We start from the raw sequence: 11,899 nt of genomic DNA, 5'->3' as shown, positions 1-11,899 counted from the left end.
CAGGTAGGGTGTCTATTAAAGTATGAATTCAGCAACAGAGGTACATGTCTGTAATTTCAGCACTTCCAGGCCAGTATATATATGAGATATATATATATATATATATATGTATATATATATATATATATATATATCTCATATATATATCGCAAAAAAAAAAACAAAACCCCACAAATGAGGGCTAGGAAGGTGGCTCAGTGGTAGAATGTTTGCCTTGAGCCTTGAGCTGAGGGACAGTGCCCAGGCCCATAGTTCAGGCCCCATGACTGACAAAAACAAAAACAAAAACCCACAAATGAAGAGAAAAATCACCCCTAAATCCCTTCCAACCAAATAAAACAGAAGAAGAAGAAAAAAAAAAAAGGATTGGGGCCCACTGCCATGCTCACTTCATGTATACTTCTGTAGTCCGAAGCACTTGGGATGCTGAGACTGGAAGAATCCTTCAGACTAAGAGCTGGGGACCAGCCTTGGCAATATGGTAAGTAGCATCTTAACAAACAAAAACAAAGGAAAAAAAAAAGACTGAGTCACAAGTCATTAAAAACAACAACAAAAACAACAAAACAGTGCTGTAGTGTAAGTTTCTTTGAATTAACATGGAAAAGTGTTCATGGTGGAGAAACATTTACCTAGACTCCCCCTTTCATCATAACTGTATACATGTGCAGAGAGACAAGTCTTGAAGGATGAACACTTAACTTTATTCTCCACAGTTTTCTGAGGACATGGTAGGGCTGGAAAAACTCTTTTCTTTTCCCCATTGCATCATACTGAACACCATCCACCTGGGGCCCGGATGCTGATGGCATGACATTATTTTTTATTTAATTTTTTTGGGTCCGGTCGTGGGGCCTGAACGCTGTGGCCTGGGCGCTGTCCCTCAGCTTTTCAGCTCAAGGCTAGCTCTTGCACTTGAGCCACAGTGCCACTTCTGGCTTTTTTCTTTTTTTGCTTATGTGGTGCTGAGGAATCGAACCCAGGGCCTCAAGCATGCAAGGCAAGCGCTCTACCACTGGGCCACCTTCCCAGCCCCTAGAGTCAAAAACATTAGAATCTCATGTAGTCCACATGTAATTCTTTATATAACCAGTAAGGCTTGCAGTGGCCTTTTTCCAATAAGTGGAGAAGCTGTTATGCCCAGTTGCATCCTATTATGCTTTCTAAGGGGGAAGAAAGGTTTTCAGGTACTTCTAGGTATTCTACATATGTGTATGGTACTCCCCCCCTGCCCACACACTTGGCAGTATCTCCTCTCATAAAGTAGCCTGCTGCCTGTCATCTGTGTCTCCAAAGGGCAAAGGATGAGCTGTAAAGTTTTTTTTTTTTTTGTCGGTCGTGGGACTTGAACTCTGGGCCTGGGCGCTGTCCCTCAGCTCTTCAGCTCAAGGCGAGCGCTCTACCACTTGAGCTACAGCGCCACTTCCTGTTTTGTTTTTCTCTTTGCCCCCATCACTCTTTAAGCTATAAGGACTGATGTAAAAGGAGAAGGGTTTTTATTGGATCTGAAGAAAAGTTTTCTGGAAAGTGTGGATTTTTTTTTGTCTGTTGTGGCACTGTCCCTCAGCTCTTCAGCTCAAGGCTAACGCTCTACCACTTGAGCCACTTCTGCTCTTCTGGTGGTTTATTGGAGATAGTCTCACGGACTTTCCTGCTTGGGATGGCTTTGAACTGCGATCCTCAAATCTAAGCCTCTGAGTGATTATAGGTGTGAGCCACTGGCGCCCAGCTAAAGTATGAATTTCAAAATCTCTTCTGGTAATGTTAGCCCCTCTTAAAATGTCAAGGACACTTGAGTAGGTGGTGATCTTCATTTTTTTCCTCTTCCTTTGACTTTGTTAACAGAAAACGGGAGGAAGAAAACAAGCAAAAGGAGGCAGAACAGCAGAAAGAATGGCTGAGCCCAGATCCTCACATACCCCAAGCCCTTCCCTGTCTACCTAGCCCCAGCAAGCAGCCTCCATCTAACCCCATGTCCCAGTGTCGTACAGAGGGGTTACAGTTACATAAGCACTCTAAGTGGTAGAGTGCTAGCCTTGAGCAAAAGAAGCCCAGGGACAGTGTCCAGGCCTGAGTTCAAGCCCCAGGACCAACCCAATAATAATAATAAAAAAAAGTATCTACACCTGGAATGACATATATTCAATTGCTACAACATTAATTAGGACTTAGAGATACCAGAATGAAAAACAAATGCACTTCATTGGGGATCTTAATTTTTAAGTCTTTGTATTAAAAAAGTATCTGATCTTGCACCTAATTTGTTGCAACATGACCAGAACTTGAAAGTACAGCAAAGTTATGCAATCCCTTCATCTGAATTCCATTGTACAAAGTATGGATGACCTCATGGACAAAAGGAAGGCCACAAAGAATGAAATGTGGCTACTGGATCTAAGTAACTGGATGCCATCTTGGCACTTTGAGTTAGTTAATTGTGGATAGGGACTTCCTGAAAACTCTACAAGTTGCAGAGGACACTCTTTGGATTGCAAAAATGTCATGAGTTGTAGGGCTCCAGGAAGCTTGTGCTTCCTCTAGATAATTAGGGTCCCGGTTGTCCTTTATTGTCCCCCTGGGTAGTTTGCTGTATGTATAACACTTTTGTTAAAGTTAAGTATCCCCACCTAATTGCTCTGCCTATGTATAACCACTCTGCTTGTATGTAACCACTTTTTTAGGAATAAGTATCCTCATTTGACTTGTTTATGACATTTTATTAAGATTGTTTAGGCTTGGTCTTCACCCCAAGCATGTATTCTTATCTTTAAAAGATATATTATGCTATCTCCGCTCTAGGATGCAGGTCTTGGAGACAAGAGTCCTCCATGCAGTCGCCCATCTTTTTTTTTTTTGTCGGTCATGGGGCTTGAAGTCGGCCTGGGTGCTGTCCCTCAGCTCTTCAGCTCAAGGCTAGAGCTCTACCACTTGAGCCACAGTGCCACTTCCGGTTTTCTGAGTTGTTTATTGGAGGTAAGAGTCTCACTGACTTTCATGCCTAGACTGGCTTTGAACCGTGATCCTCAGATCTCAGCCTCCTGAGTAGCTAGGAATACAAGCATGAGCCACAGGCACCCGGCTAGTCGCCGGTCTTTTAATAAATAGCCCAAATTCGACTCTTTGAATTGTGGCATCCCTGTACCTTGTTAATTGAATTACCATATAACAAGAATAGGGGATCTCCAAAACAACTTAGGCTGGCAAGAAAAAAAATGTATGCAATTTTTTAAAATTGTTATTGCTGTTTTGAAAACAAAAGCAGCAAAAAAAAAAAAAGAAAACCTTGTTTCCAATTCCTGGAGTTCATTTCGCTAGTAGGGTCAGATGCAATAGGAATTTTGTCTTTCGGTTTCACTCCTAAGATTCTCTCTCCTCCTTTGGTCTCACTGTGCGCACACAATCTCGTAAGGTATATTAAATAGGTAGGTTTCATCAGGTAGCCGATGAAGAGAACACCACGCGCAATATTCAGGCAGGAAAAGAAGTTTATTTACCCAACTGCTGCCCCCTTCGTGCCTGGTGGAGAGCCATGGTCTCCATAATAAGGGGAGAACCATCCCCAGCCTAGGACTTATCTAGGCCGGAGACCAGAAGAGGTGCGGCCAGGTGGGGGAAAGGTGTGGCCACACTGGATCTGGATGTGACTCCAGGGTCAGCTGTGACCCTCCTAGGGTCAGTTAGCAGGCCAGGGGCCGCGGCCCCAGTTGTAACCTAGCAGGAGGGGGAGGTGACTGCTTCCAGGTGTGCCAGTTACCTAGGTAACACAGATACGGGGCGGAAACCTAGCCAAAGAGGTAGGGAGGTGTCTGCACAGGGCCTGATAGCTCCTGGGAGCCTGTCGAGTTCAAGGAGAACTTTAATTACACACCTTGCTTTCCTCGACCTCTCGGAGGGCTTAGCGATTTCCCTTCACCCCGCAAGCCTCTAGTTTCTCGGGAGCAGCAGCAGCAGCAGCCCGGACCTCGAGTCCGGGTCCAGCGCGGAGCTCACGGCGCGAGCTTCGCCCTCCCGGGACTGAGTCAGCGCCCGGGCCCCGGAGTTCGGCGGGAGGCGCAGGGCGGGGCTTCCTCCTGCCGACTGGGAGCCCAGCTCTACTTTTCCGAGTCCACGTCTCTGCCTTCTGTCAGGCGTGGTTCCTCCAGGTCGGGGCCTGGGCCAACGTGATAGCCCCGGTGCCGTCCGGAGGATCGATCTCCCTTCTCCTCCGTCCTCCTGTCCTTCCCCGGGGCCTGGGCGGCCACCGACCGACCGACCGACCGACCGCAGCGCGCGCGCGCGCGGCCACTCGAGCCCGGCCGGCCGAACCCTTTTGGCAGCTCGCGCGCCGAGCGCGGCTTCGGGGCCATGGAGACCGGCTCGGACTCAGGTCAGGGCCGGGGTGCACGTCCGGTTGCTCGGCGCGTGGCGGGGGGCCGGGTGGGCCGGGCCGCCGCGTGGCGGGCCGGCGCGGGGAGCGCTGGCGGCGGCAGGTGGGCCGGGCGAGCGCGGGAGCGGGGGAGCCGGGGAGCGAGCGCGGGCGGGCGGGCGGCGCGCGGGGCCCGGCGAGGGGGGGGGGCGCGGGGAGGATGGCTCAGCTCTTTCTAAATATAAAGCCGGCGTGAGCCGGGCGAGCGCGGCGCCGAGCTGCAGAGCCGCCGCGCGCGGGGACCCGGCCGCACGGGCGGCGGCGGCGACTCCGCAGAGGCGCGAAGCCTGCGGGAGCGTCCGAGTCGCCGACGCTCTCTTCGGCGCGGAGGACGCCGGGCGGCCCGCGGTGACGGCGGGGCGGGTCTCGAGGGCGCCGCGCGGCCCGCGTGAGTGACCGCGGGCGGCCTCCCCTCCCCTCCCGCCCCACACCGGGCTCTGCCTCCTCGCCCTCCCCCCCACTCCAGCCGCGGCGAGCCCCGCCGCGAGCCCCCCGCGCCGGCCCGTCCGCGCCCTCCCTCGCGCGCCCCTCCCCGCCTCCTTCCCTCGCTCCCCGGCGCAACATGGCTGCGGCCACCGCCTCCGCCTCCGCCTCCCAGGACGAGCTGAGTAAGTGCCGCGCCGAGCCTGCGGCCGGGAGCCCGGGGCGACGCCACCCGCGGGGGTCTGGGCGAGGTGGGGGGGGCGTCGCGGGGATCGGCCGGGGACCTGGACGGGCTGGAGGCCGCGGGGCGCGGCGGCGGGGTGCGGGGAGGGGAGGTGGGGGGAAGACGGGGCGCCCGGGCCTGGCGGGCGGGCGGGGCGCGGGGCGCCGCGGGCGCTTGTAGGCCTCGGGTTTGCACCGTCACCTTGCGAAATTGAAACCCGAGCCCCGGGCGGAGCCAACCTTGGCCCGTGATCCGCCCGGGGCCCGCGGGGCTGGGGAGCCCGGGCACCCCCTCTCCTCCTCCTTGACCTGTGTCCAGGGCTAGCGGGCGGGTCGGCGCCCCTAGCCGTGGGCCAGTGTCCACCCGTCCCGTCGGACCCCCCCCCCCCCCCCCGCCCTGTCTTCCCTTCCCCTACCACTGCAGATCCGGACTGTGGTTGGGCTACGCTTGGAGTTTTGGGGAAGGGGAGGAGACACCCCAGGAATCAGCTGAAAGGTCACGGCCAGGCGATGTTCCCCCTCCCCTCCCCCTTGGGTGGAGTGGGACGGGCCCCGTCCTGCCCGCCGCAGGCAGGCGGCGGCGTGACAGCTGCTGCCGGGGGAGGTGGGCCGGGGCACACTCGCTGCAGCTTTCCCAGGGAAGGCGATCCACGCTCCCCGGGGGAGCCGTGGTGGTCATCCTCAATTCCCCCCCCCTCCCCGCCCCCGGCCAACCTGTCCACCACTCGGGTTTGCCCCGGTGTTTTGTGGGAAGTGTAGTTCCGGGTCTGCCGCAGGCCCACGCTGGGGTCATTAATATTCCGTTTTCGGAGGACATGCAGGATCATTTCTGATTGTGTTTTTGGTAAGATGCTTGAGGATTAATTAGTGAACTCGTCAATCTCCCCGCCCCCCCCCCCCGGCCCCCAAAACGCCTCCCCCATGCTGTCCTTCCGAAGATGACAAAAATCAAGGCCAGCGTCCTTTGGGAATGATGTGTGTGTTCAGTGGGAGCCTTCAGTGAGGTATGCCAAGCTTGTGTGTGTTGCTAAAGCTTCTGAATCTCCATATAAAAAGTAGCTGTAAACATAATTTATGTTCCTTTTGTGCTTGGCTGCCTTTTATGTTAAATGATCTCACTTTTTCCTTCATAGCAACCTGTGTGGCAGGTAGGTATGAATTATCCTTGTTTTAAAAGGGAGACAGGCCTAGAGACATGCAGGTTCCTTGCTGCTTTCACACAGAGCTGGAGGAGCAGGGGGTACTGTTGTCCCTTTCTGAAGCTTGTGACTCTGGGCTGGATAGAGAGTCAGAGGTGGCGAGGTTTCTGGTGTGGTGAGAAGCAGACACTGGCTAATAGTCACGGAATTGAATTGCATGTCTGTGGGCTCCAGTGGAGGTGCTCTGAGGAGATAAGTTCCCTGATTTATTTATTTTTCAAAACCATTTTTTTTTTATTGTGGTAAGGCACACATATAAAGTTTCCTATCTTAACCATTTATAAGTGTACAGCCCCAGTGCATTAATACTGTTGTGCAATCACCACCACTATCCATCTTCAGGGCTCTTTTCATCTTGCAAAACTGAAACTTTATACTCATTAAACAGCTCCCTGGTCCTCCTCCTCCCAGCCCCTGGCAACCACCATTCTGCTTTGTCTCTGATTTTGACTACTCGTGCTACCTCATATAAATGGTGTCATTTTTTATTTGTCTTTTGATTGATTTGCTTCATTTACCATAATGTCTTCAAGGCTCATCCATGTAGTAAAATTTGCCAGAATTTCCATTTGAAGGCTGAATAATATTCCCTTGTATGTATCTTTTCCTTCCTTCCTTCCTTCCTTCCTTCCTTCCTTCCTTCCTTCCTTCCTTCCTTCCTTCCTTCCTTCCTTCCTTCCTCCCTTCCTCCCTCCCTCCCTCCCTCCCTCCCTCCCTCTCTTCCTCACCTTCTTTTTTCCCTTCCTTCCTCCTTCCCTCCCTCTCTCCCTTCCCTCTCCCTCTCTTTCTTCTTTGGCTCAAGGCTAGCACTCTACCATTTTGAGCCACAGTTCCACTTCTGGCTTTTGAGTGGTTTATTGGCAATAAAAGTCTCACCAGGATTTTTCTGCCTGGGCTGGCTTCAAACTGTGATCCTTAGATCTCAGCCTCCTGAGTAGCTAAGATTGCAGGTGTGAGCCACCAGTGCTGGGCTCATATTTTTTTTTTATCCATTCATCTCTATAGACACTTGGGTTGTTTTTGATTCTTAGCTGTTATGAATAATGCTGTTGTGAATATGGATATATACCTTTTTGAGACCCGATTTTCAGTTCTTTTGAGTATACACAAAGAAGGGGACTTGCTGGATTATGCTGCTATTGTACTTTAAATTTTTTGGGGACCATCTCTGTGTGTGTATGTGCATGTGTACACACATACACTGGAATTGAATGCAGGGCCTTGTGCATGCTTATAAGTTCTTTACCCTTAAGTTCTACCTGCCATGTTGTTTTTGACAGTGGCCTTACCATTTATATTCCCACCACCATTATAAGGGTTCTACTTCATATCCTAGGCAACATGTCTATGTTCTGTATTCTCAGTAGTAACAATTTTAGTAGTCTGATTTTTTTTTTTTAAAGCTGATCCTGTGTGGTATCTGGATTCCTGTTATATCACTAAACATGGTAAAAGTCTCAGTTAGTGGGGATGGGGAACAAAATGAGAGGAAGAATTGGATATCATTCTGAAGTGGCGTATGTACAGTGTGCTCTTGTATGTCAATTTCCTGGTAAGATGCTGGTTAAGGGATTTACTGGGTTTAATACCTAATGGGACAGTTAGGAGGATCGTCCATGTCTTGCCTTTCCATTGTTTTCTTTGGTCATATCACCATAGAAATCTATTGACTTTCTCTATTTCTTCAGGAGAGATGAAATACTTGGTAATTGGTACCTTAGAATATCTTGACATGAAGCCATATACTGGTTAAGAAACTTCAAATAAAGCATTTTTAGTTTGTTAGTATGGCTGTAATTAAAGGAAAGATAACTGATAAAAGATGTTCCAAAATTCCATAAAGGAGCAAATTTTTTAAATATTTCTTATATATACGTATGTGTGTACATATACATATATATTCTGAGCTCTTACATATAGGTATATATACACATATGCATATATACACATTTGTGAATTTTAAAAGAAGTATTAAAATGGTGATGTGCAAAGGGTTACAGTTACATTATTCAGGTAATAAGTACATTTCTTTTTGGACAATGTCACTCCTTCCCTAGCTCTCTCCTAATATATGTTAAAAAATTCAGATAAAGGTCTTATCGCTCAAGCTAGACTTCTAGACTCAAAGTGATTATCCTACTTCAGCCTCCTGAGTAGCTGACTGAGACTACAGCCACTCACTGCTATACCTGGCTTGCTATTATTTCTGACTAGTAGATGATAATAGAAGCAGATCTCTTGTTATCTGCTCTTAATATTTTATTACAAGTTTTTAAACATGAATGTTCTTATGTCCACCTGGACATATTCGTCAGTTGAATAAGTTTTGTTTTTGTGGCAGTACAGGGATTGAACTCAGGGCTTGGGCACTGTCCCTGAGCTTTTGCTCAAAGCTTACCCTCTTCCACTTGAGTCACAGCTCTGCTTCCACCTTTTTGGTGGTTAATTGGAGATAAGAGCCTATGGACTTTCCTGCTTAGGCTAACTTTGAGCCAGGATCCTCAGATCTCAATCTCCTGAGTGGCAGCAAGAGCCACTGGTACCTTTTTCTTTTTTGAGTAATGCTTCTTATGGTAGATATAGGCAGGATGGATAATGGGTTGAGATTTGTTAGAATTGATGGTATTTGCACAAATCTCATAACTGTCACGTTGAGTGAGATTATAACAGAATAATAGCAAAATTAATATTTAGTGGGAGTTTAACCATGCTTTGTACCTGTTTATTGAATTTTCAGGACAGCTCCAAGTTTGGTACTGTCATTGTCAGTGGTATAGCTACTCTCATTCTAGAGAGAGCTTGAAGGGAGGTTCTCTGATTCCAAAATTTATGTTAATTCTGCTCTATAGTTTATTAACCTCCTTGAAAGGGAGAATAAACATTTTATAACAAGAGCCACCGGCTTTTTCCTTGCTAGCATTTAGAAGGATCTCCCGTAATAAGGACCTCCTATAATATATATATACAATGGGGCAAAGTTTTGCTGTTGTGGAAGAGAACATACTAGATTTTTGAATAATATGCCAAAAAAAGAGAACAGTTCAGATTGTTAAAGATACTTCTGTAATCTCATTTGTAATTTACTTAAAGTTAGAGTTTATAGTCTTCTTTATATTTAGGATCATATTTGGGGATGGAATGAAATTCAGTGAAGGACAGTTTTCTCTAGTATCTTCTGTCAGTTCATGGAAAAGTTGACATTGTAGTTATATTTCAGTAGCAGTCATCAGAGTTTTCTAACAGAGGGAAGAAAGCATTGAAGGCTTTTCATCTGGTCAGCTGCTTAGTGGTTTCATATTCTGGCCTTTGTAATTATAAGGTAGCCTTGGAATCTGATCTTTGTTGGGATAAAGACAATTTATGGAGGAGCAGCCGCCTATAATCTTAAAGCACATACTCTTCAGTGTGACCATTTGACATAGCCATGGAAAAACTTGGTTCCAAGTACAAGTTGGCCAGATAATCAGCATGTCAGATATTTTCTGAGAGAGCCTCTGCCAATGCCAGGAATCCTAGTGGCTCTTTTAGAGTATACTTAGGAAGTTGCTTGTGTAGTTGAATATGACTCTCTGGACACACTGAAATAGCTCCAAAGAGATGATCGTTTTAATGACAGGCTTACATACTATTGAGCTGATCTTTTTTTTAAATTTTTTTAAATTTAAATTTTAATTTTTTGTGAACATACTGTACAGAGGGGTTACAATTACATGGGCAAGATAATGAGTACATTTCTTATCAAGCATTGCAGCCTCCTCCTTTGTTTGAGCTGATCTTTTATACAGGCTATTTTTTTTTTTTTTAAATTTTATTTTATTTTATTTGAGAACATACTGTACAGAGGGGTTACAATTACATGGGCAGGATAATGCATACATTTCTTACCAAGCTTTGCAGCCTCCTCCTTTGTTTACCCTTCACCTCTCTTCCCAGCCCCCCCCCTCCCCCTCACCCAATCATACCCCCCCCCCAACATTGTAAAGCTGGTTTTGACATGACATTTTGTACTTCTTATTGTTGCAACAGGTCCACCTGAATCCTTAAACGACTTGTTTGTCCCCATCTCCTCCACATGTTATACTGACATCAAATATAGTGAAAGCGGGGGTTACACTGTGGGGGAGGGACATACAAAGCAACAAAGAAATAATCTTATAAATGCGTTAGAAACACATGCATGAAAGAAACAAAAACATTAAAATACATATTTAAGGGTTCGTTTTCCTAACATCACATTATCTGACCTTTTCCGCTTGACTCATACCTATACTAGATATTGCAAATAAGGGAAACCATGGGACCTATGTTTCTTTGGGCCTGGCTTACTTCACTTAATAGAATTTTTTCCAAGCCTTTCCATTTCCTAACAAATGGGGAAATGTCATTCTTTCTGATGGAGGCATAGAATTCCATTGTGTTATACAGGCTATTAAGCCTGCGTATTTTAGATTTTGTTTATTTAACCAAATAGCAAGCTTAACATGGAAAATGACAATGGTATTTCTGTTTTGTAAAATGAACTTCTATTCCATTTTTTTTTTGTTTCTACCCTATTCTGTTTTACATTAATGCTTTTAGTAACTGTAATGTTTAATAAAGGCCAGTGTCAATCAGAATTGTTGGCACTGAGACATTGGTATTGTATAGAAGGTAGATGTTAAAATTAAAAGCACTGCCAATGTGCTTAGATGGTTTGATTTACTTTGGTGCTTGCCATCTTACATAGTGTGTTTTACCCACATATTTTCCAATTCAGTAGTCAGTCTTAAAATTGAGTGAATAATTTGTGGTCTTGTCCTCAGAGAGCTTAAAATTAGAGACACATTTATATATCACTATAAGTATTTTCTATGAACTATTAACAATGCCATTTAGATCTTGGAAACCTCAAAGGAATGAGCATAGCATTCCAGAGTGAAGGATTTTGAGCTGAAACATGGAGGCAGGATAAAGTGCATTTTTAGAAATAGCTAATTATTATTTGGGATCTTGAGCAAATTATCTTGCTTTCCTGACTCTCAGTTTCTCTCTCATCTAATTGGGATAACAAGGAACACTCATAATATTGCTAGAATTAATGTTTGTGAAAATGCCTTGTATAAATAATGTATAAATGTTTGTAAATATTTTTGGTGTTGGGGCAAGAGCAGATGATGCTGAGTATGTAGATTGGGACCAGGGTGTTGTAGGAATGGACTTTTTTTTTTTTCTATAGACAGTAGGGGTCAAACATGAGTGGATCTGTTTTGTAAGGGTAACAGAGGTGGTAGTGGTATAGCCTTTATTGTAAGGATCCAGAGACCAAGAGCTGGAAGATTTGTTAATTGGGAGCTTGGGTCATCAGAGTGGCTAAGTAAAAGAAAGAGTTTGAATTGGGCCAGTGAGAGTGAGTTTGGCAAGGAGGTAGTATTAATGTAGAATTCCTAAAATAGGCAGAAATTATTAGTAGATGTGGGTTATTAAAGAGGGGATGAATGAGGACTCTAAGAATCTAACTTGAGAAAATGGGGTGGAAAAATAGTCAGATTTAGGAAGAAATTGGAAATGGAAAAAGATAATACAGGTTTTTGTCCAACAATTAAAATATTTGCTGAATGAATAAATTATTGGCATATCCATGTTGAGGTATTTAGGAGAAATGTTTTGAGTA

General features: G+C 46.2%; 1 protein-coding gene across 3 annotated transcripts in view; it reads left to right on the top strand.

Annotated features, from left to right (window-relative positions):
- The first annotated feature begins 4,019 nt into the window (after positions 1-4,019).
- Ecpas (Ecm29 proteasome adaptor and scaffold) overlaps positions 4,020-11,899 on the top strand; it is a 104,658-nt gene continuing 96,778 nt past the window's right edge. For 2 of the 3 annotated variants that reach the window (XM_042695194.1, XM_042695188.1), the window contains exon 1: positions 4,020-4,366. In XM_042695194.1, the coding sequence (XP_042551128.1) occupies positions 4,345-4,366 (22 nt within the window). In that variant the 5' untranslated portion in view covers positions 4,020-4,344. Of the gene's footprint in view, positions 4,367-4,928; positions 5,014-11,899 lie in introns of those variants that run through there. The other variant, XM_042695179.1, reaches the window with a different exon arrangement.

This window comes from Dipodomys spectabilis, unplaced genomic scaffold (genome assembly GCF_019054845.1).
Source record: "Dipodomys spectabilis isolate Male_0828 unplaced genomic scaffold, ASM1905484v1 ptg000006l, whole genome shotgun sequence".
Lineage (NCBI taxonomy): Eukaryota > Metazoa > Chordata > Mammalia > Rodentia > Heteromyidae > Dipodomys > Dipodomys spectabilis.
Note: the sequence above shows the minus strand (reverse complement) of the source record. Positions and strands in the feature narration are given on the sequence as shown.